Source organism: Diadema antillarum, unplaced genomic scaffold (genome assembly GCF_040938485.1).
Source record: "Diadema antillarum isolate AM-2024a unplaced genomic scaffold, OU_Dant_1.0 seq00000305_RagTag, whole genome shotgun sequence".
NCBI lineage: Eukaryota > Metazoa > Echinodermata > Echinoidea > Diadematoida > Diadematidae > Diadema > Diadema antillarum.
The window spans coordinates 158017-184131 of NW_027271328.1; the positions used below are offsets into that span (position 1 = coordinate 158017).

At 39.0% G+C, this 26115-nt stretch overlaps 1 protein-coding gene across 1 annotated transcript in view; it reads right to left on the reverse strand.

Annotated features, from left to right (window-relative positions):
* The window catches only part of LOC139730382 (cilia- and flagella-associated protein 65-like), a 40082-nt gene extending 19197 nt beyond the window's left edge, over positions 1–20885 (reverse strand). The window contains exons 1-19 of the mRNA XM_071641248.1: positions 20713–20885; positions 19579–19717; positions 18941–19071; positions 18088–18290; positions 17394–17539; positions 16561–16674; positions 15312–15420; positions 14395–14510; positions 13630–13779; positions 12751–12879; positions 11964–12122; positions 10979–11197; positions 10495–10548; positions 9794–9931; positions 3223–3326; positions 2646–2841; positions 1896–2066; positions 1115–1200; positions 667–733 (exon numbers count right to left, since the gene is read on the reverse strand). Coding sequence (XP_071497349.1) covers positions 667–733; positions 1115–1200; positions 1896–2066; positions 2646–2841; positions 3223–3326; positions 9794–9931; positions 10495–10548; positions 10979–11197; positions 11964–12122; positions 12751–12879; positions 13630–13779; positions 14395–14510; positions 15312–15420; positions 16561–16674; positions 17394–17539; positions 18088–18290; positions 18941–19071; positions 19579–19717; positions 20713–20885 — 2604 coding nt within the window. The remainder of the gene's footprint in view (positions 1–666; positions 734–1114; positions 1201–1895; positions 2067–2645; positions 2842–3222; positions 3327–9793; positions 9932–10494; positions 10549–10978; positions 11198–11963; positions 12123–12750; positions 12880–13629; positions 13780–14394; positions 14511–15311; positions 15421–16560; positions 16675–17393; positions 17540–18087; positions 18291–18940; positions 19072–19578; positions 19718–20712) is intronic.
* Between the last annotated feature and the right edge of the window lie 5230 nt (positions 20886–26115).

The window sequence follows — 26115 nt, forward strand, 5'->3', positions numbered from 1 at the left end:
AAGTATTATGTTTTAATACCAATAACGATAAAGAAATTGTGTAGTCAACAATAACAAGAAACGTATTGACAGGCATGTGTCTCACATTTTGAATTCATTTTGTCATCTCCCAAATGTTTGAAGCTCTATTTACACTCCCTTTTGTTTCATTTTGAGAAGAGTATACCACCTACCTTTTCTTTGCTTTTACAGTAAAGGGGAGAGGGGGAGAGCGGTATGACTGGCAGTGTGTTGAAGTCAGCATGAAATATTAATTCGTTGTACAGAGGATATACCTGGCTCAGATAAATGGAGAGAAAACAATGCTGATGTTTACTTCCCCAATGCCCAACAATCAGTCTTTCAAGTTTCTGAGAATACATTTTCAATTTTGCTGCAGATTTGGTATGTAAAAATTTCATCAGCAGATGGCCTTTAAGAATCAGCACTTGGTATGGCTTTTGTCGCCCTATCTCCCACAACTCGTCAATGACAATCCTTTACGCACATGTTCCAACTTAATTCACAATAATGATTCCTGGACCCTGTTTTATGAAGAGTTAAAATCAATTATATAGTTGATATCAACTGTAAGTCTATGGCAGCCTGTGTGGTCAGGATATTTAAAATCGATTTTTTCTTTTCTTTTCATAAAACGGGGCCCTGATCCTCAACAAAGATTCTTACCTTAATCCTTCCCATGGATCCTTCTCCTATGACTCTCAGCAGGAAAGTCTTTCTTCTACTGAGGTCCCTGCAGAAAAGATATATTGGATGCATTAGTGCCCTTGTAACACTAAAAGACTGACATAAGCATTACAGTAACATAAACACAACTGGAATTGCTACTGTTGAGATTCAAAACTAACTTCAGAACAAATATCAACACGGTTATATGTGCCTATACATCAACGCGGTTGTGTGTGCTCATATGAAATCATTATGTATGTGTGTGTGCTCAAATGAAATAATTAAATTGGTATTAAGTTGGAGGCAAGTAAGGGTGACAAAAAGTTACAGGACATGGACAAGATACCTCTTAAGCTTCTTCCTAGGGAAGCAGAAAAGGTTCAAGACTAACGGGGAAGGAGATGGGTGAGTGGGGAAGTGGGGGCAGCAAACATGAAGTACTTACCCAATGTGCCTCATGTCTTCAACATACATGGACGGCTTGATGACATATTTGATCTCTTCACTTGGCGTGAATGTCCATATGTGGGACTGGGGGAAGAACAGAGCAATGTTTTGAATGTTACAAAACAACATCGTCTGTTGAGAATGATAAGGGCGTTAAGTTGCCACAAAACCCATAGTGTTCAAGACCACTTAACGCCCTTCTCATTCTCAACAGACGACATATACTCATGATTTACAGACTTCTGCATATTGTACATTAAATGAAAAAGGTGGATTCTTGTGGCAACATGCCAATAGAAGAAATTATTAACAAGAATAAACACACTTATAAAGAACAAGAGCATCCAATACACATAACTTTTAAAAAAACATGGTTATAGCAAGAATGCTTCACAAATATTCTGATGAGTGCAGTCACAACAAGTTTCTAAAATAACACTCCAACCAAAGAAAATGTAAACTATTTATCATCAAATCCAGTGAATACAGCCTTGCTCTGCTCAAAAGTAACCTGCAAATGCCATGTCATGAAATTTACTATTCAGGTAGAGCTTAGACACTACGAAAGAATCAAGAATGATAAAGCATCATTCTTTTAATACATCTTTTATTTGTATAATCACTTTAAAAGTGGAGTCGCTGTAGAACTGTTCACATCAGTACACTCATGATGTATCACATTTTCAAAGCTTAACAAGAAGTGTTTATGGCCACAAACCATTCAATCTCCACCTAATTCATTTCCTCTTTAACATTATAAAAATTTGTTCAAGGTTTACCTGTGTCTCGTTTGGCAGGATGATACCAGACGTTGGGTAGACTGAGAGCAGCGCCCTCTGGTGGTGAGGCACCTTCCACTGGTATTTGAGTGTGATGCGGGATGTGTTCTTCACCTTGTAGGATCGCCGTGACGAGGTGCCAATGCAGGTGGACTTGAAGTAGAGCACACCCTGGGGGAAAGGTAACGCAAAGTTTGTAAGACACAGCTGCTCATTTTGGGTCTTTTGATGACCCAAGTACTCTGATGTTACAAGGCAATCATGGAACTTGATGATTCATTACTACTTCATAAACACATAGGGTGTGTTTGAGCGCTCTAAAGCGAACTGAACCAAAGCATACCATACGGAACTGTGCCAGATTTGGAGCATTCAAGCGCTCTGTTGAGAAAGCGTACCTCATGAGTTATTTTTAGAGGGGGTCACGCATCTTGAAGCAAGAGGGTCATTCACCTGGTGTGCTTAAACTACCTACAGATGTCCCGAACAAAGAGAATTAGCTCTTGGTATTACGACGTATGTGCATGTTACGCACATTCTCACATGCAAACTTTTGGTACCCTATTGGAGCACATTGCGAAGTGGTCCACATTTGGCTCGGTTTAGCTCGGTACGGTACTCTTTAAGAGCATTCGAGCGCTCCTCTGGCGCGAGTACAGTACAGTACACTTCACTTTAGGAGAGCACCCGAATGCACCCATGGAGTCAAAATTAAGGACAAATCCAGCATCCTTAGGGTGTAGATGTTACCTCTGTATCCAGGAGGACCTTTGGCTGTTCAGATGACCCAAGAGCTTCAATGGCCTGGATGTGTTTGTCCGAGTCATTGAGGCGGCACAGGAAGCGGTGCCTGAGAGACTTGTCCTTGACCGTTGGGGTGACCCTGAAGACAAAGAGCTGGTGCTTGTCCCGCAGGAGGCCGGAGCACGGCTTGACCTTGAAGGTTCTGTGTGGGATAGAAGCCCATGATACAAATCATTTCTATCACTTCAGTTTGATATGGTCATACTCATTGTCCTTGAAAATCTTATCAGGAAACTTGTGCATTGCAGCCATTAACTTCTACAAGATAGAACGCAGACTGAAATGCTACTGATTATCGTACAGTCCTCTTCTGAAAAAACTCTGCGCTTGCAATAACGATAAACAGATCTGAGATACAGGACTAAGAATATCTCGGTGAACACTTCGCTGACACACAATGGTGTAAACTGTGAAGTAGAACTATGTGCAATGACATTAAGTTTGCACTGAGAGATCTTTGAGGTCAGAATTCTTCACGAACAAGCAACTCAAGAGAAGTCACTGTATGAACAAATCTACTTACGCCGATGGGTCGTCTGGAATGTTGAAGTGGATGGGTGTGGTCCCCTCGTTGCTAAGTAACAGAGTCTTGTAGATTGAGTCTCCGATGTCTACAGCTGGGAAAACCTGGGGGAGAGAGAATCATCCCATCTTATCATTCATATCTTACTAAAAACCCATCGATAGTTAAAGACCTGGGCCCTGTTTCATAAAGCTTGTTTGTAAAGTTATGCATGACTTAACAAATGACTTAAATATGGTAAGCCAAGTGGGTTTCCTAATCATTGTTAATTTCAATTCAGTTAAAGCTGAAATTTGCAGATGATAATGATTTTTCTTACATTTTAACACACGTTTTTAGTTGAAAGTGTATTTTTGCCCCAATGTAGATGAAATATTGACATACAGTCGTACTTCGTTAAAATGCAAGGAAAAACAAAATGGGCACACATATTGGCACTTCATATTCCAGTCGTTAGTAAAGTCATGCGTAACTTTACGAACAGCTTTATGAAACGGGGCCCTGGTAGAGAGGGAATACCATGGAGTGGGAAGGCTGGCCAGGCTGGGATACATTCGAGAATCCATGTAACAAACATGTGTACAGCTTTATCACTGATCTCTATGAAAGTACACACACAGCTGAACAACTCTTGACTTGAGTCGACCGTTACAGTTGAGCATACACTTTAAAGTGGGTCTGCACTGGAAAGAAACATGTCTAGCGCCATCATAAGGCTCATTTTTCTCTGTGGTGCCCAGCATTACTCCCATAATGCCGAGCGGTATTATGCACTGCTTGTGTGTGTCCTCCACAGCGCACAGTACAGCTGCTGTGAGATCGTGCGCTGACCAACAGGCTGGCGGCGATCAGCCACAGTATAAAACGATATACCCGGAAGTTTTGATAGATGGCGCTCTTAACAAAAAAAAAAGTTCTGGCATCAGAATAATGGCTAGTGCAGACCGGCTTTAAAGCACATGTTCGCTGATTAGGCCATGGGGTGAGCTGGTTTTTTCGCTTGTTTCGTTCCGACAACTGCGGCACTAAAATTTCTCCACAGCTACGTGTAAACAAATAACCAAAAAGACTACAGGAAAAAGTTCGACACAAACCCTCCTGTAGTATTTTGGTAATTTAGGGGGAAACAGTGAACTTTTTTGTCACTGAGGAGCTGAATATGTACACTTTGCCGTGTACGATATTCATTCGCGAACGATCATGTGATGTATGTTATCCAATCCGAATCGAGAATTATCGTTTACGAGTCAAAATGGCCGCCCCCTGTGAGCCTGTCGACGCGTCTACGTCGTCTGCTCTGCCGAAACTTTTAAGATGCGTTATTATGCATGTAACATCGATGAAGTTTGAAAATTTCACGGCCATGACAAACCTAAGATAGACGAAACCTATTTTATGTGCCAAAGAGTGGATCAAATTGAGTGGGGGAGACCGTGAAATCGCAGACCAGAACGAAGTGATTCAGCTGCTCGGGGGACTGACTGCAACCTACGTAGGATAATTTACAGGTTAGTTTACGTGCGTACAGTCGTAGCAGTCGACACTGCAGTGCAGTCTCTCTCATGTTATATGCGTAATGCTAATGACCATGATGACTACTCTACAAGTACAACGTTAGCTATGTTATGAACGTTGCTTGTGTATGTTATAATGGGCGCTAATGCAGTAGCTTAGCCATTACATTAGCGTGTCTGTTACATTTTAGATAAATTATCTTGAATTTCACCTTGGCATGGCATAGCGCCGTTATAATGTAGCCTAGATGTAATTTTACATGTTGTTCTATGTACAGCCCAGGTTAGGTTGATGTGGCTGATCGGTGATATTCTTTTGTAAAAATCTTGATACACAGGACTGGATTGACAAAGGTCTAAACTGCATGTAAATTTATATTTTCATAATCATGGCCATGGAGTATTAATATCAAAAATCCATCCTGTTTCTCTCACCCCGAAATTGGCGAATCCCCCCTCAAAACACACATTTAGCATCTCATTAAATTAACTTATTAATATTTGATATAAATTGGTCTAAAAAACCAACAATGACAAGAACATAATTTCAACAATTAAACTCCCTAAAACATATGATTACCATTATGTTGTGCCAAACTATAAAGCAGTGGGTGGTGGCTATAGTGAAAGGCCAAGGATTACTAGTATCAATGATGATAAGGCAGTTGTATTCATAATTATGATAATTGATATTGCATGTGATCAGGTGCTGAAAGCTGTAGATGTAATTTAAAATCAGTAATTGGACTGCAAGTACAAGTTGAAGTAGTTGATGATGACAATGATCATGAGGTGTTAATGATTACCTGGCATAGTACTAGGGCCTATTGGTAATTACAAGATTCAAATATTGGCAGTCAGTAGTCTACCGTACATTTAATGATATATTGAGTGTAATGTTCAACCCCTCCCTCTAGCGTTTAGCCTTTTTTCCCCCCTAACAAAATCCAACGGCTAATCATTGCTGTTCATTTCTCCATTGTATTGAATAGGATTCCATGAAACGTGCTACAAGAGGTTTATAGATAGCAAACGCCTGAATCTCGCTGGGAAACGAAAGCTGAAGGAGGAGCCTGGTCCGTCAGCAGGAGCATCTGTTTCCTCCCCTAAGACGCTCACATCAAGATCAAGATTTTCTTCTGGAAGCTCTTCAGGTTCTGCTGTGTTGCCTGTAAAATGCATCATTTGCAACAGAGTCAACCTGCTCATTACTTGCCAAGGGAAATAGGTTAATATGATTGATATTGAAGCATGAAAACATTGTCATGTTACTATAAGTTGTCCTTGATAAAATGGAGCAATATATATACACCACTGAAACATTCACACACATACACAAAGAACTTCAGTGCAAAGTTCAGAAACAACAGAATGTACTGTATATGCACCAGTGCTTTGGTCAATGTGATTGATATTCAAGAATTGACATCTTACCAAAGTTGTGCATGATAAAATGTCTTTGTATAATACAGATTGCTTCCTGTATTTTGAATGCCAATGTTTATGCAACATGTTTTGACTCCTTGCCTCAGTATGTGATTGTTCGCCCTTTAGCAAACATTTCTGCCCACTATGATGATTTGATTATGGTTGAATTATTCTAAGAACAAAGATGTTTTCCTAACTGAATGACTACAATTAAAATTTGTTTCTCCCACTCTGGGAAAAAGAATATGTAAATATTATTAATACTGAAACAGAATGTTCATGTAGAAAGGTCAGTACAATGTAGGTGTGAGTACAAAATCAGTTTGCTAAAACTAATACACACCAGCCAAATGAAAATTGTGCATAAGTTTAGTCAGGTTTGCACAGATCCTCTGATATTGGAAGTTAATTGCAATGTTATCATAATTTTTAATGCCAAACCTGTTTTATTCTCTCCAAGATTTTCAGGTACACATTGCCTCCAATACAGAATCCAACAGTTTTCACTCATGAATGGGTAAACTATAATTTTGCCTTTATTTTATATATTGGCATTTTTCAAAACTTTTACACCCTTTCAAGGATATTTGGACCATGGAATGTTCCAGGAAATTTATTAAAACTAGAAAATTTGACTGATTATCATTTTGAGCTATCTTACATGAAAGGAGGTAGTGTCCCACCATGCTGTAACCTAATGATAGCAATGAAAACTTCAAGAAAAATTATGAAGATTAAATTTTCTAAAGTATTGTATAATATTTCACGAACAACGTGATTGCTATGTGATCTAAGTATATAAAAGCTTCTTAAGAAGAAGAAGAAGAAGAAAAGAAAAACATGTTTACTGATAAACAATATGATCTGTTTAATAGTAATGTCTCGTGTGTAAATGAGTTTGTATGTGTGCGTGTGAGTGTATATAATATGTGACCCTGCACCTCAAAACAAACAAAAAGTCGCCAGACATGAATTTTTAGTAAGGACCATATTCTGAAAGAGCAGACTTTAAGCTTTAAAATGATGTATAACTCAAACCAAATGGACTCTCCTAACCTATCTAAATATTGGAAAGAAAGCACAAACTCAGGAAAAGTGTGAACTGAGAAAAGAGGCTCTGAAGTACAGTGTCTATTCAAGCGCTTAATCTTTACCAAACCGTGCTGGCTGTGCGATGAATGGGACAAAAAACAGGAAGTAAACCACCGGAGTAACAACAATGAAGGAATTATCAGATTAAAGTGAAATTAGGCATGCCTCATTAACACATTCTGTCCATAATCAATGCCAACTTTCAAAGCAGTAGCACTATCCTTTCAAAAGTTATTAGAGTTGAAAGTGAAGAGTGTGGACAAGGTTTTTCAGAAATGAAAAAGGGATTCTAAAGACACACCTAATCACACTATTCTACCAAAAATGTTCGAGATAAATTGCTAAAAAACACACTTTCCTCCCATTTTATGATACTAAATTTTAGCATAATGTAAAAGAAGACCCGCTCTTTCAGAAAATATGAAAAAGTCAAGTTCGGCTAGGTTGACCCATTTCACTTATTTTCAGTCCTCACGCAAAATCAGTGTGTGCGACTTTATGTTCGTTTTGAGGTGCACGGTCACATATGTCAGTGTTTTTATGCACCTGTGTATGTGTAATGCACTGATCAATACATGTATTATATCATTGTGTGTGTTCATGTTTATGATCATCTTTTTTATGATGCTGATGTGATAAATGGCCAAGGCATGTAGAATAATATTTTAATACACTTGGGTATATTGAATCTTCATAACTATGTGTGTGCGTATGTGTGTGTGCATGTGAGGGTGTGTGTGTGTGTGTACAAGAAGATTCTCCCACATGCACGCGGACACACACACAAACAAATGCACTGAATTTTTTCTTTTTTTTGCCTTGAATGATTAGTCATTTGATTAATAACATGTCTTTGAACAGAATATAAGGCATTTGCCTTGACCTCTGACGGTCAGTCAGTGCTCTCTCTCTTATGGTCTCGAACCACTTTGCTCTTGTCTTCCTTTGCATAGCCAGCATCAGGAAAAGCTGAAACATGAGATATAATGCAACTATTAAACCAAAACTTCACTTTTTTTCTAGGTATATGGCTAAAAGCAGTGCTTTACAAATGTGTATATGTATTTCAGCTTAGAAACTCCATGGGAACTATACTGCGGCTAGCAGCCCCATACGCATAACTGCGGCCAGCAGCCCCATACGCATAGCGTCATGGGGCTGTGAACTGTAGCATACAGGATCATGACGGAAGTTTTATCGCGGACAAATATCAACTTAAAATCGGGGAAAAATCTTCAATTTGAAGACTTATTGATAAATTTGAAGTATTAATAACAGAGTTCGTGCAAGGTTTGCTTCTGCAAATAGTTCCTTTCTGTTCAAATTGATGACTAAATGTGACTCGGTCGAGAGGAAACTGGGAGAGCTACACTGAATTGACGGCCAGCGCATGCACACACAGACAGCTTAATATCCAGTCAATGGATTCGAAATTTGTGCGCAGTGATGTGTGCGCCTGCGCTGACCGTCAATTCAGCGTAGTTCTCCCAGTTTCCTCTCGACCGAGTCACATTTAGTCATCAATTTGAACAGAAAGGAACTATTTGCAGAAGCAAACCTTGCACGAACTCTGTTATTAATACTTCAAATTTATCAATAAGTCTTCAAATTGAAGATTTTTCCCCGATTTTAAGTTGATATTTGTCATCGATAAAACTTCCGTCATGATCCTGTATGCTGCAGTTCACAGCCCCATTACGATATGTGTATTGGGCTGCTGGTCGCAGTTTATAAAATATGGATTTTCGCAAAAACTACAGGATATTTCGAGGAGAACTTTTTACAGTATATTTAGGATGTACAAAACATCACATTTCCGCATTCAGAAAGTAGTGCCAGTGTTGCTGGAACGAAACCCATTTTCTAAGCCTCTTTTACAGCTTCACCCCATGGCCTAGATGGGCACTATTCATGGTTTTTGAATCTACCCCGCTGGGCAGCAAATGAGGATTGATTCCATCTGGCCACTCATGTCTCTGCATGCTACTCGGTCTTGAATTTCATTCTGGCATTAGCTCACCAACATTAGGCAAAATGGAGGCCTACATTCTTCATCACTTAAACAAAAACAAAAAAAAATTATGTAACATTGTTTCACCAAGTACAGAGTGGTTAACTCACTTAGCTTGACTTTACAGGAATAGCACCTGAGGTATTAGAAGTACATAAGCCACAACATTGTGCCAAATTTCTTGGAAGATGATCAAAGACAAGAAACAGACAAACTGCTTGTATCATCAGTGATATTGTTCCTATATAACAGCAAAAGGCTTTAAAATGCATAAATCTAGTTGCTTGCCCCATAATATTTGATGCACATCTCTCTCTCTCAGCATAGACAGGAGGCAGATGCTCAGCATCTAAATCATTTACACATGAAATATGACAAAGTCTCCACAAAGTCCCCTAACAGATGCACTAACTACTGCTCATGAGCAACTGATCATGATAACTGCTACGCTACTGAAAAAAAAAAAGTGTGTGGAAGAGCGTAACAAGAGATGGAGCTGCCTTGCACAACAATGCTGGCCTCTTACCAGTTTTCTCGTGTCCAGTGTGTACCGGGGAAGGAAGGTCTCATTGTTTGGCTGGAACGTCTGGCCGACGGCCGACACGGTCAAGCACCAGGGCGGACAGAACGTTTCATCCTGGACCAACCTGTAGTCTCGCATGCTCTGCCAAAACGAAAAGACAACACGTGGAATGTTTTCTTCCTCTTAGTCCAGTTACTGTATACGCCATATATTTATCAAGTCTAAATTTTCGCGAATCAGGACTTCCCGACCACTTCGCGAGCTGTTAAAGTACTGAATGAAGAAATGTATACATGCACGTCACATTCATATCAGGATCAGAGTCAATATTTTCGTGTGTCTTTAAATTTGCAAATAGCACCTAACTTGCGAAATTCATGAAAATATAATCATCGCGAAATATTTGGCATATACAGTGTAGTTTTGACCATAAAGAATAAATATACATGAGAAACTTGCTTACATTGTTTTGCATAGCTTACACAAACAAACCCTCATGTATTCTTCCCAAAGCAAACCTTAAATTCTGAAACAAAATCTTGGAATCTACACTTCAATATTTGCATCACATACGACCTCCTTCAAACCACTTTTATGTGTCTTCTTGTCAAGAGTTGGTACCTTAGTTTGTTCAAAGTCCTGTGGTATGTCTTAAAAAGTAGAATGACTGATGAGAACAGAAGGTTGCATTTGTCTTGACTCACCTTGTAAAACGCAAAACCTTCAAGTTCCACACCAAAGAACTGATTGGGGGCATTCTGAAAAGAAGAATGATCGATACAACATTTTTTCAGATGTTTATTTAGATTTTCTCATGTATAACTGCCACTTTAAGTGATTTGTATCTACACATAGAGATATTTAACTTATCACACTGGATTGCAAAGTTGTACAACTGACCAACGTGGTTCACTCACTCTATATCCTTTGATTTCTTTTATGGTAATTTATTCTATCCTTTACACTCATGGTTGGTATCATATGTCATGTTCAACAGCTCAAATGTACAAGATACTGAAGCTATCAATCAATGAATGTACCTCCTTGACATGAAACAGATGAAATAGATTTTGAAATTTGGAGTTACAGCATGGCATTAATTCCAACATCATAATCCAAATGACATCTCACTCAAACAAGACATGACATCTTACTCATCACACATTTTGCCAGCTGCACTCGTCTTACCGGTTTGAACGTCACCCTGAAAGACGACCTCTTCAGGGGTGGGATGTCGGCGGTTAACGGGGTGACGGAGAAGATGTGATTTTCGTCTCCCATCCAGGTGATGGTGATCTTGCCCTTGGTGTGGTTGGTGATGTCCAGCGTCTTCTGCTGGGGTCGACGGAGGTCCATCACATTCCCAAAGTCGACGTGGGTGTTGTCAAGGGTCACATGGACGGGTTGCTATGGAAACAGAGCAGATAGATGGGACAATTTATTGTTAGATCACATAGGGCCTCATTGCCGTTGCTGCTGAATAATATAAGACAACTGGGATGGACGTTAAGAAGGCTGAGATGTTCTACTGTAGCTAATTGGACTGCTATCATTAACAACCACTGTAAACACAATAATATCAACATTAGTTACAACAAATGTACTAGAGAACAATCATTGTATAACTTTGGAATCCTGGACACAGATGGCTCACGACAAAAGTAAATTCTATAAATTATTCTATGCCATGATTATCATAGTTTGCACTGGACAATTTGTGACCAACCCTTAGAATGAATTGATTGAGTTTAATCATGATCTGATCTGGCACCTTTTCAGAATACGGACAATAAACACAACAACATACTAATCTCACTTACAAAGAGGAATCATAAAAACGGATGGTATGGAATCATTCAGCTGGTTGAAAAAAGTCAAAATATATGAAATTCTATTTCCTTTGTTAAATTTACACTTGCACTATACTACCACAAACCCCACTAGTCTGAATAAACTATGAGCTGAGCTTTCTTTGTCTCTGCTTTTTGCATCATCAAAGAAAACCTTATCGTGAGTAGGAAGATATAGGCTAGGAAATGACTCTCACAGCTTTTTGCATCATCAAAAAAAAACCTTATCATGTGTAGGAGGATATAGGCTAGGAAATTACTCTATCTCCGACTACAACCCTGCTAGTCTGCAGTCAACCCTACGAGTCAGCAGTTGAGCTCACCGTGTGCTCGCCATGTCTGCCGTCGTCAAAGTACTCCTTCATGGGGAGGAGAGGTGCTGGAAGTTGGAGGAGATCCTCCATGGATTCCGCTGTCGGGTGCATCAGGCAGCTGTTATCATCCAGGCAGAGCTTACCGTCCTTCACCATCTCATTCAGGTGCTGATGGGGTCATGGCAAGTTTAAACACAGGCAAGAAGATGAAGGGGTGGGGGGAAAGACTCACTTCACCAAATTTTCTTTGTTTTTAAACAAATCTATCTATAAGTAGAGTTGACAACATCAATGTAATGATAACAATGTTAATCATGATGATGATTATGATACTTCCACCATGCACTACTACTATTACTACTACTAATAATAATAATACCACCTCTACTACTAAGGATACTTATAGTAATAATACTGACAACAATGACGACAACAGCAAGAAAACAACAACAACAACAACACTCATGGTAGTCTTGTCCTTATTATTGTGGTTCTTCCAAAGGGTCCCAATTTTATCCTTATCCCAGTATTGTCAAGTATCTACCTGTCATACCTCGCCAATGAGGGACAACTTGGGAGTCAAATTACCTGTCGAATGATGCAAGCTCCATGTAGGGTTCGAACTTCACACATCTTGTCTAGAATTTAAGAGCCTTATGCATTTGATATCTCTAAGTATCCAAAGGAAAATGGATTTGCTTTTCTTCAATTTGTCTTGAAATGATTTCTCCGGCACTGTCTTTGATGCATGTAGTCATTTTGAAGTGGTTACAGAGAAGAGAAACATCTCGCTCACCTCCGGTGGGAATACGGAGAATCCCCTGGCGACGTGCTGCCTGTATCGCGTCAAGTGTTTGGGCTGGAGAACAGCCGGTTTGCACAGCTCTGTATGGCAAGTGCCGATCATGTCCACGAACAAGGGTTCCTGCATAAAATAAAGAGTCATACCAAAATTTTAATAGAGGCCATTGAGAATACTCAAAATTAGAGAGTGCCAATTGCCTCCCTGATGGGTAAGATAGGTTAGGAGGATTCATTTGCAGTAGTGGCATTGCGGTGTGTATGAAGATGGAGAAGGTGACACATAACTCAATTCTTACATTTGTATACATTAATTTCTTTATGGTGTACTCTCTTGTTTGGGGGAGGAGGAGGAGGAGGGAAATTTTTCCACAGTGTAACTACACTACTGCTGGATATGAATTTGAAAATTGTGTTAAGGCCGTCTTCTGAACTGCACCTGTAGTGGTAGAGGGAGCTACTTAATAATGTTTCACTTTAACAACAGGTAGCACAGAAGACTCCAGAAAATTAAACCAATTAGATGGCTACAACGTATCCACATCTTGATAGTGAATGAGCTTGAAAAGTAATAATAACCAGCTTGCAACTTTCAGAATTTGAAATGATTTGCATGATAGCACTAATACTGCTTGAATTAAGTGGGGCTCTTCATGTGTACATTGAGTGAAGGCCAATCTTTGTTGGGATTACCTTGCAGTACAACACTACAAAGGTTTACATTTGAGGATCAAAACCTTCAGTTTTACTTCTGGAACGACTGTATATCATCCTCAATGGATGCTTCCTCCAACTCTACCTACTGCATTTCCATTGTGCAATGCAACTTCTATCAATGTCATCACTGTTTGTGTTGCTGTTAATTTCTTCCTACCTGGTTCTGGACAACACAGGCCACCCTGCGGTAGTGGTTGATGGGGTGGAATGGGGTGAAGTTGACGATGATGGTCTGGGTGGTGTGTGGCTCCACTTTGCCGCACTGCACACTCATCTCAAATACGCTTTCCTGGCAGTCCAACATGAACTATAAGACCAAACAAAAGTATACAGATGGGGCAATATTAATCATTTAAGAAGAAAGATGAAATATCAAAAATAAAAGACAATTTTAAGTGATTCTCTACTTTACTCCTCTGCATAAACACAAATTCAAGAATTGACTGACAAGCTTTTTGGAATGGTAAACAGTTATGCGTACAAAATTTGACTGTGCAGAAATGATGAAATGTGTCATAGACCTCTACACATGTGGTATTTAGCTTTAATACAATATTTTAAAGCATGATATGTTTTCTTCCCTACCAACAGGAACTTACATGCACTCATCGTGAAAGTGGTTGGATGAGAACAAGAGGATGTTAAACTGAACAATATCTACAGAAATTTGGGGTACTTTTAGTAACCATACAAAAATATTGCGGCACACCAGACAGTACGTGATAATGGAACAATATTCCCCCATATTTGAACTTTCACAACCATCTAAACTCAGAGGAGATGTTGATAGACCATTTTCCAGCATGCTGCAAATTCATTCTGTACCAAAGGCATGTTTACTAGCTAAATTCATCCATGTCTTTTTCTTATTTGCTGAAAGTAAGTTGTAGCTATGACAGGAGAAGTTGTTAGGACAACTCACCTGATATGAAGCAGCAACATCCGATTGGTTGATGATGTCCAGGGTTCGGGTCGAAGACTCGCCCAGATTTAGTAGGCCAAAGTTTAAGACACTGGATCCTAATGTCACATGGGGGCCTAGTCATAAGAATGAACGAAGGTTCAGATTGGGTGTCAAATATTCCTTCATAATCCTAACATTATCAGTGTATGCGCAACGTGTGTTGCAGTTGAAAACACAACTGCATTCCTCATGTGCTATCAAGACTTCCAATATGAGATGTGGATATTGCTCCACCATGCACAAGCAAAATTACTCAAACTGCTGATATGTTGTACTTTATTACAACAAAACAGTCATTTCAATGATGCAGATTATACTCATTTCTTACAATTATGATTTCTTTTAAGCAAAGTTCATCAACACATTTCAACAGATTCTAATGTTTAGTGAATAGTAGTTTTGCACATTCTGGAACATCCAAACTCAAGGTATGACATACAAAGTAACTTTTATACTTCTGTTATTGATGTCTATTCATGGGAATACATAAACTACGGTAGTAGGACATGTCTGGAGAAAATGTTTCAAAAACGGTATATTGGTATTCAATTTCACATGGAATGTGCATTCAAAACAATTCTTACTACACACAATGCTATTATGCACAATTGCCATGAAAGCTGACCAACTAAATGAGTAATATGATATAATCTTCACCAAAAAAAAAATTAAATAAATGAATAAATAAAAATACAAACAATGAAAAGACTACAAAAATTTCAATTCAGAGCCATTATTCCCTCACAGCTTTTGTTAATATTACATTGTGTTTAGAGTTTGAAAGTGCCAACTGAAGTATTTTACACCACATTACATATGGTAATCGTTTTGGATGGACGATGGAGTCAGAGTCTTAAAACAAAAGGACAGCTTACCTTTGCATCGGCCATGGAGCTTGACCACCGTTTTACTGACCTTCCCGATGGCCTGGATATGGAGGTAGTCCACACTCTCCTCATTCACAGTGTTGGGTGTAAAACTCACCTGTAGCATGATACACAGGTGATCACAGTGACCAGAGTTAATTCAGATACAGCGGTCAGAGGTCTTTATGCTTCATTATTGTTTGCTCAAATGTGTACCATACATAAACCTGAAATGTTATAGAGCTTTCATTTTCATTAATTTGCAGGTTATCTGATATTTTGCAGTAATCAACAACATGCTGGTGTATTTCCTCCATAACAAAAATGTAATATGAACTGTAAAACTAGCAAATTTTCAAATACATGAAACTTTCAAGAATTTTGCAAGGCGCCACGATTCGTGAAGTAAAATGCATGCAATTTTTTTTTTTCCTTCTTCTTCTTTTGTAAACAATGCATTGAATGCTAATGGCAATTTGTGAAAGTATCATGCTGCACATGTCTCTGGTTTTACAGTAGACTGTCTCCAAGCTGGGAAATGGCAAACTTTGCTTCTTTAAAATGGATAACACTTAATTCTCATTCGAAGTTCATGCTGTCTGGTGCCCTATTAAAGGGGATGGCTAGTAACCGATCAGTGGGAATCAGTGGGAATGCTGAGGGATAATTGTTCCAATCCTTGTGGGATTCATTGAAGAGTACATTATATATCTACTGTTGTGTGAAAATTATTTGCTTCAGAACAGTCTCATAGTCAAGTAATGTGCAGATTAATGCCCCGTCACTGACCAGGCACGCTAACCTAGAAACATTAAACTGCACATCACTTGAATATGAGACCATTCTGAAGCAAATCATTTTCACACAACAGTAGATATATAATGTACTCTTAAATGAATCCCACAAGGATTGGAACAATCATCCTCCAGCATTCCCACTAATTCCCACTGATCAGTTACTAGCCATCCCCTTTAAATTAGGTAGATTCTGACTGTTAATTCATTCAACTGACAATTATCTCAGATTACTGTAAAGCCGGAAAATTTTTTCGCGAGCATTTTAATTTTGCAAATTTCACGAGAGTTAAGATTCATGAAATTAAAGTGCATGCAAAAGTTCTTGTCTACACTATAATGCACTGGAAGTCAGTGGCAATTCACTAAAATTTCATGGGGTGAAAATTTCACGCCACGAAAATTTCTTGCTTTATGGTAGCACAAGTGGACTAGTCTATTCAGCAGGAGGGGAAGAATCTCACCGGTATTCTGCTGACACTCTGCGGAGGGGCAGTCCCGGCCTTCTGGTGACAGGCAAACACTGTGTCCATTCTGGTGGTTGCTGTGGGGTGGTCCACGGTGAAGGGGGCATTCACCTGTATGGCAAAAAAAGTTGGTAAGTCTATCAATACTGTCTTGACCAACCATTCAGTTTTCTATATCATTCACTTTTCATAAAATTCATCTGAAGCAGCAGGTATTGGGTTCACAGCCAGCATTGTTTAAATCACATTTTTTTGAGTAGCAGAGATATGCTATATCCTTGCACCACATGAAGGGTCAACATAACTTTGAGGCTAAAGTTTGTATTTGTGAAGACACATCAGTCTATTATAAACTCAAAAGAGTTTAACCTGTTGAGGACGGGCTGAGTTTGCTGCAACGCGCATTTCCCATAGACACTTGCCCGAGTATTCTCTGGACTCGTCTTCAACGAGTTACTGTGTCAGCATATCAAGTGCTAGCTGGAGCATGTTTAGTTGCCATACTAAAAAAGAAAAATGGATTATTCCTATCTGCGATTTCCATGCAAAATCTATCGCATTAAATTCAAACAGAAAATATCAGTTTACTCATGAAAAGGATGATCATGCTTATGTTCATCATGATAACAGCAATGAAGGCAATGATCAAAATCACAGTCAGCTGTGATCCTCATTATCAGCATTAGCAATAATATCATACTACTAATTTCCTTACCATACGTAGCTACTACTACTACTACTACTACTGCTATTGTTGCTAAAAGTACTAATTCTACTACTACAAGTAATGCACAAACGTCTGGAATACGTCAAACTGAATTTTATTTTACCGGAGCAAGGTTGTGTAATTCAATCCATTTTTCTGCTGTGGAGCCGATCGCCACATCACCAAAAGACACAACGCTCTCAATATTGAGGTTCTCCATGGCTCGGGGGCTCTTCCCAGATTGAGAGACCAGAAGGTGGGGCAGTTTGCCTGAAATATTGGAAGGCACGGAGGAAGAGAGAGTGAGAAGAAGATTTACAGATATCTGAAACAGATACAGGAGGGAAACTTAAAACATCAGATTAGCACACCAACCCTTCAAAACAGGACATATGACATGCAAGGAGAAACACAGCAATGTTTGAATATATCTTTTCTTCTTCTAAGTAGCATTTGCTATAGCATCTGTAACTTCAGTTGTGTATGAAACAAGTTATAATATGATGAAATGAAACATTAGAATAATGATTTAACGGGATAGTGAAATATACTGTGCCTCAAATCACTCTTGATGGAACATGGCAGACAAATATTCAATTTTTTCTTCACTTTGCTTAGCATGCCGCTAGAATAATTCGTATGGGGCATACAGCCACTCCCTTCATAGCATTATATGAGCTAGTTTTAGAAGGCAGCATTTGCATCATTTCAAATGATACACATCAGACCCGGGGGAAGTCTCTTAGACCAATGGCTCTGAATTGTTCCTATGAACCTTACCCAAGGACAGTAAGCTCATTTCCCCCTTCTATACTAACCTATGCCCTCAAGTCGGAGTGTCTTTCTGCATGTGAATGCATCTGACCCGTAGTGGACCTCTGCGACAGTTTCGTACACGACTGCGGAGGTGGGCTTGAAGGTCGCAGTGATGGTACACTGAGTCTTGGGGTCAAGCACACCCGTCTGCGGCTCCAACACAAAGGGCAATGCCACGGACCAAGCAAACTTGGTAACCAGTTCACTATGAGAGAAGCACGGCAGACAAATGAGATGCGAAAATAGATTAAAACTACATTGCATCAACAAGATTTTCAGGCAAATGTGCAACCTAAGCCGACATGGACATACCATTGATCAAAAAAATTCAGATGACAGTTACCACAACTGCAAAGAAGATATCACACATGAATACATATAATATTTTGGTATCTCATTCAATGTAACGAACAATTGTATCATGGAAAATCACTGAAACTTTATGACAAGCGTCACAAGAATAAGACACCACAGGCAGCAATAATTTGCCTTTGCAATGAATTACTACTTTTGCAGGTCTGTTCTGTCCTACTTCATGAATATGGGCCTTGGCCACAGTAATCTTTGTCTCTGATATTAGTGTAGCTTCATCATTTATTTCACATCTTTGCAATTGTGCACTCATGCAATCATCCAAACTTCTAAAATGAAAAGTTTTTCTTTTTTTGAATTATTATCACCATGATCATTATAATCACTGTTATTATCATAGACAGTAATGGCACCATGATGACACTTGCTTGCAAAGCAATTATTAAATGAAATCACCACAACTATGCACTTATAAAGAATCCAGAAGTCCTACACTGCATCATCAAATACAATTAGTAAATAATTGACTTTGATTCTGCCTACCTGGTGTTTGACAGCTGGAAGTTGAGGGTCACCATATCCTGTGTGGCACACATGTCAAAGTTCAGCTGGCTTGGGAGAGCGAGTTCATGCTTCGGGAGGACGGCCCTCATGGGCACTTCAAACACTCCATCCTAGGAAAGGAAAATAATTTTATATCAAACAAAAATTCATACTTATAGCCCTGGTAACTCAATCGGCCTATTATTTGATACACCTACACTCTGACATGGAGCTGATGCAAATGCTTATCAGAGCATGTGGTATCAGTCTGCATCGTATTTGGAAAACCTGATCAAAATCACCAAGATTAATCTTCACTATAAACAAAGTAATTCTGGACAACAAGTTTCTGAGGGGCATGTTCTGCATACAAAGTTTATCCTAATTCCTTATGATAGAAAAAAAAATTGATAATAATGAACATCCCACAAGTACTATTTTCTATCTTATAGCTCCTGAGAAAACGATGGGAAAAAAAAGAATGAAAATTGTCAGACTGACAGTGCAAAGGATATGCCAAAATTTTGAGAAAACATCACAGTGAACTACACTGTATGCACTTGGCATCCTCATCTCTATGAGGACTCCAGCACATACAATGTATGTGTATTAACATCTTGCTGCCATCAAAACCTCACCTGAGCTTGAAATTCAATCTTATCAACATAGATATTCTTCTCCAAGGGTCTGAATGTAACTGGGAGGCTGTAGCTGGTTCCTGCACTCAACACAATTGGTTCTGGGTAGAGTGTCGAGAAGAAGCGGGTGTTTGGTGAGCTGCGGACAGAAGGAATATCATATACATGCAATTTAACTGCATTCAACTCTCATCAATTCTAACAGGCTATACATCTACTGCAAGATCACCTATGATGTCACTCACACTTTAGAGTCAAGTATTTTGTAGCGAACCTATAAAACTTTTGCATAGGTCTTGAAACGAACAATTCTACAATTTCAACTCATGGCCCATCTAAAATTGTAATTCGGTCATGGTTTAAAAAAAGACTGATAACCACAAGGGCACAATTTCACCCTACATTTGGAACAATGCTTATAAATCGACCCACTCTTTATTAAATAGACTTTTTATTTCATGGAAATTGATTGTTTCATTTTTATTTATGCTCAAACTTTAGAATGTGATAGCCCCCACCTGGTTCTCAGCTGACGATATATATTGTGACAATTCTGATTGCTCACTTCCCATGAAGAGTTACACTTGGGGTCCAGGCAAACGTACAGTATTGTTACAACATCTGCAAATCTGTGCAAGCATTATCTGTGCTCTAATGTACAGTGCTCAAAAAACACATCTGACCTTTCAAATTTCCCTCATAATGCTGAGAGCAACTACTAAACATCACAACATAATTAAAGTATGCATATTAAAGTAACATGCATATTGCTGCTATCAATTGTGCATTGAGATCAGCTGACAGAGCATCAAATGCACATGATATATTATACCCAAATATACATGTATCTCAAGTTACATAATAATGTTTCATTACTGTGCTTGGGCAAGTGACTCTTCTCTTTACAAAACCATATCTCAAATCTAACCTGCTTAGCTGGGAATGTATAAAAGAATAACTTTTTTTTTATACATCCAAGAAGCTGAATATATTTATGTCCTTGCAAAATCACTGTAGGAAAAAAAAAAATCAGTCAACTAGATTTTTCTTTTTATATCACATTCATAGTACTCTTTAATCAACTCCATCCAAGCATACTGTACAGATTTTAATGAATAGCACTGGAAGATTTACCTGAATTTCAGCTTCTGTGTCTTGACCTGCACATTCTTCAGCACCACATGCTTGGTGTACTCCCCACCAGGCTCCCACCCCTTCCATGTTAGCCCTTTGACCACCTCTATGCCAAAATGGTTGGTCTTGTGAGGGTTGGTAGCAGTGGACTTCCTGGGCACAGCCACTGGCATGATGGGTGAGTTTTTCCAGTCAGTTCGTCAGTCCAGGGATCAAACTGGAATATAAACAAATAAAAGAAACCATTCCAGACAGGCTTTACCAGATTGTATTAATACACACTGCACTCTCTAAATTTCTATAGGTAGATCAGGAAGGTAGATTGTTGTTACATTCATATTATTAGTCTAATTTTACTTCAACATATCAACTCAATTCATGAAATTCTTCCGAGTTGTTTTTACTCGAACTGATGAACAATTAATTGCCCAGCATCAACTTATTTTGATGTCGATGCAGGGCAATTTGTTAACCAGTTGCAAACATATCAACTGCCTTGAAGTTGCAGAAATGGTCCATGCCATTATGTTTCACATTGCCCACATTCCTCACTTTTCTCATCTTTTTGAAGACTGTATAGCGATACAGCATACAAATGAAATACTAGACATCCCTGGCCTGCACATCCACACCATGCCTGCCAAACAACACTAACAAATTTTGGACCAAAGTTACAATACGCCAGAGGCTCGAGCCGCAGAGGTGAACTGTACTGAGCAGGAAGAAGAAGTAATGTAGGCCTCGTCCCCTAGATCTACTTCATATGAATCATACATGAATCGTAGCATTGATCAATTTCAACCAGCCTTTTAAAGTTTTGGCTTTGTTTCATGAGACTGAAGCCAAATCTTGCAACCCATATTCTACAAACGTAACGACATGTGTTACCCTGTTATTGAAATGGGTGATTGATAGACCTCGTCTAGATTTAGACTTGTCTATGAGTATACTATAGACTAGTCCAAGTAGTTTATAGACGTTAGACACCTCTAACCGTGGTGTTACTGTTAGACAAGGACCTCTGCTCTGTTGTCTGTGGCGACTTTTTGTTGCAACACTTTTTACATCAGCTAAAAACATGAAAAAAGGCTTCATTACTGTACAGTGTAGAGATTGATAGGCTTAATAATTGGACACAAGGGCATTCCTTTGTAACAGTGAGAGTGCTTACCGTGATATGTTTTAAACTGAACATAAAGTTCTATTCAAATGGAGTTTCTCCGCATTGTTTACATCGTATCCTGAACGAACGCCCACACGCAGCAGCAGACACTAGCACACACGCTACACACAAATCGGTATCGTCGCAGCAACAATGTAATGCAATGGGTAGTTCAGACTGCTGTGGCTGAGCTGTGCAATGCGATTGAAGAAAACTTCGAACTGAGGCCCTGAAAAGTGTTGGATACTTGACTTACTGATCTGAGTATATTTATCACAAAGCTCCATTCATAGTTACCTTTCTACAACGCAATCAACGACGAAATTTTCTGCCAGACGTTCAAATTACAGCGATTATCCGACAGACTTTACAGCCGACGGACGGCCATCTTGTTTGCACTGTTGCTAAGTTCTCAGTTCGTAGGAACGCCTAGCTCATCGAAAAAAGGTATCCGCTGCGCCGACGCAGATGGTGTAGTACCACAGAACTCCGCAAGTTCTGAACAAGAGTGTAGGCTGCTAACGATCATTCGTGGGACATTCTCAGATACCGTGGGGATTTAACTTTTAGTAATTACAGTGTAGCTCATAAATTCGTTTATCAATAAATTTCTAATGCTTATATATAATAATTATAATAATAAAGGACATTTATATTGCGCAGCTACTATAATAATATACTCTACTGCGCATTACAAAATGACATGCATACAGGAAATTCAAACAGAAAATACATTACTTCAAGAGATGACTTTTAAGTGTCATATAGTGTCATTGCGCAGTTCATGTGCAGCATAAGCCTATTATACTGGGGCTTATGGCTCTATCCAGCCATTTTCTCAGATGGAAATATTAAGCAAACAAAATATTTGACCTAATGTGAGCGGGGAGATTGAAAGAATTATTTTGCTATGATAAATGACAGAGAGATCAAAGATATGTTAAAGAGATAAACGTTTTGATACTTCTCCATGGGTCCCTTTGCTAAATAGTCCACTGTACCGATGTTGTCAGAACTTTAACCTCTCGACACATAGTGCATATTCGTAATTTTTATTTTTTTTTTATTCAGATGATTCAATCTAGCCCCATTATCTTGTTCAGACTAGAACACGTACGTGGCCAAACACGACACTACTTCCCTATTAATTATCATTAATGATATCGTTACAAGTTGGTACTCTTGTCTTTACTCCCCCCCCCCCCCCCCATACATCCTCTCCCCCCCCCCCTTTTTTCTCTCGCTCCCGACCCTCGCTCTTTTCACCATCTTGCTCCGTCTATCAATTCACCTCTACTCTGACTAAAATCAAGTTTGCAATGCTTATATCCCCTCTCCATTCAGTTCCATCGGGGAAGTTTCTACCTCCCTGGTTCCAGTCTTCGACATACCCCTCTATAGATTAGAAGAACAACAGGCGATGTTAACTAATCATGACTATAAATACCCCTCCGGAGTCGAAGCGATGAAATGGTATCTCTCCCAAACAAAAGAAAGCTATTAACTCTCAAGTCATATGAGAATCCAGGCGAGATAACGAGGCGGTGCGGGGTGAAAGCCTTCAAAGGTGCACTTAGATCTTCCCGCCCTGGGAAGAGGGCTAACTTTGGCCCGTCAGTCAATGTCAGAGAGTTGAAAATCATTGACAGGTGCAAGCGCGGACCCTTAACATTGACCATGAGCATATCGGGGACGGATATTGCGTCACTACGTCACAATCATGCGTTCTTGACAGCGTCATTATTAACTCGCTATATCACTTTCTAACTTAAATGTTAGATATTTCGCATATAATATGCAAAACCATTTCAAATTCACTATGATAGACTACTAGTAAATCAAACAAATAATGTTGGCGGTTTCATCAAAATCTTACATAGAGTTGGAACATGAGTATGGCATTTTCAAATTTCATATACGTTTCATTAAATGTGATTTTAATGAGAACCATGAACATGTTCAGTTCAGATGAGGGGAACAGCATGATCTCACAAGCCCCTAACTGTAGACATGCAAACAAAATAATCGTAATTCAATGAACTTTCTTTTTTTGACGAAATATCAGCAAGAGAGACTTCTCCTTTATTCGCATCAGGTTGTGTTGAAATAACTTAGCAATGGTGACTTGTACTTGCTAAGTCGTTCAATACAAGGGCAAAACGATTTCTTTGAAAAAAAAAAACTAACAAGAGAGGTGTAAGACATTATACACTATGCACCTCTGTTTGTCTCTTATTCAGGAAAGAAAAACATATGACAATAGAATCTATATTTTTCAATGTTAGAGTTTGAAGAGACTGCTATATACCACTCTGTTCATCTGTTTTCACTGATGAGAACTTTGAAATTGTGTTTAATTATCATACACTGTAGTATAGTATAAAAGCACAAGTGTTCATCATGGCATCCCGAAAACCGTCCTCCTAAAGATAATGAATTAAGAAGCAATAAATGGTGCTGAACTTACAACCAAAACAACAATATAAATTGTATCTCTCTCTCTCTCTCCCTCTCTCTCTCTCTCTCTCTCTCCCTCTCCATTTCTCTATAGTTCTCTCTTGGTATACATGTACAGCTCTACTGTCCTGTGTGTACGTGTATCTGATTAATGTTTAAAATTGTGAGTGCAGATTTCCGCTCCAAAAACTTTAAAACTAAACCTGAACTATATATATATGGGATATTTTCATGACACAGATTTGCTTTAATTCAAATGTGATAAATGTGTAGAGTTCTGGTGAAAAAAAAAGTCAAATATGATGAATTGAATCATATTATTGATAAGAAAATGCCATTTTCATCCTTTATGTGCGTTTCATCAAAACACGAGAAGTAAGGCGAATATCAATGAGTGCAATGCCGTTTGAGATATTATATAAATAGATAATCGATTTGCAGGTAGAATGTTAACAAAACGTTGTTATTGCTGCTGTTGTTGTTGTCCATACAACGCAATGTCCCTATTCAATACTGATATATTTGGAAAGATGATCAGGCCTGTTGCCATATCTAGCAAAGTTTTGTTAACAATCAGAAGTGTAATGAAGCATGTGCATGGCTAAAGAGGAGAAATCTTACGCAGTCGAAACAACGAACATCCCCCCTTTTGTGATGGAAACTACACTGACAACTGTTCTTATTATGACTTTATCATGATATTTCCAAACAAACTCTTCTGGTAAGATCTGGTAACATATAAGAATAGAGGGTGCCTGAACCCTAAAAATCTGCGCGCACACACACACACACACACACACACACACACACACACAAGCTATTATACATCTTATATAGTTCAATCGTCCTTTCGTATTCTTAGCAGTTGAGCTGCAGTGGACTGCGATGACCTACTCACGGTTGAAAGGACAAAATCCCGAAGCTTCTGGGATCGAGACTATATACTGCTTCCGAAGTTTGGCTGCTCATCATCCTCAGCGCAGCGGTCAAGTGCGAGCGGTCATTGGTCGATTACCTGTCATCACTGACCCTCTCTCGAGAAACAAAGGCCAGCGTGCTGTTGATTGGGAAGCTGATTGACATGATCAGACGGGATCTGGTCGGGTCTGGTGCTCCGGTGGCGGCCGGCGGAAGAGATCAAAAATGCCCACTCTCATCTACAGGTCCCTATTTTTAACCTCATGGGTGCTTCTTCGGACAAACGAGTTAACACCATCGACAGACCGTGTCCAGCCATGAAAATTATGCGGAGCTGCACTCCATGTTGCTAATCAAGATTCTGTACTGCAATTCACAATTCTCGCTATATCTTGCGTTATATTTCTAGAATTTGTTGGCAAGTCTGTTGGCGGTTTACAGTGGTGAGGACATTGAAAGTAGTTGAATTCCTAATATGAAACAAATTTTTAGTATGTTTCCCGGATCTCTAGGTTGAGAGATGGGATAGAGTGGAAACATAAGGTGTCAAGAAAGTGAACGGAAAGACAGGGGAAATCTTTGCATAATTTTATGGTTGAAATGTGATGTGAGAGAGACATTGCACAATATAGGGTGTATCTATTAGGTATTCATGAATTACCCAACTGCATGGTGACGTTAGTAAACAAACCAGTACTTAAAAGATAAATGAATAACTGCAGGGAAGAAAATAAACAAATAAACAAACGACCACGCAGTATAATGATAGGAAAAATGTACATCGGACTCAACACCATGGTTAACATGACACCGATGAATAAGGGTATCCTAAAATCAAGCAAGCTATTGGTATACAAACTGGTTAT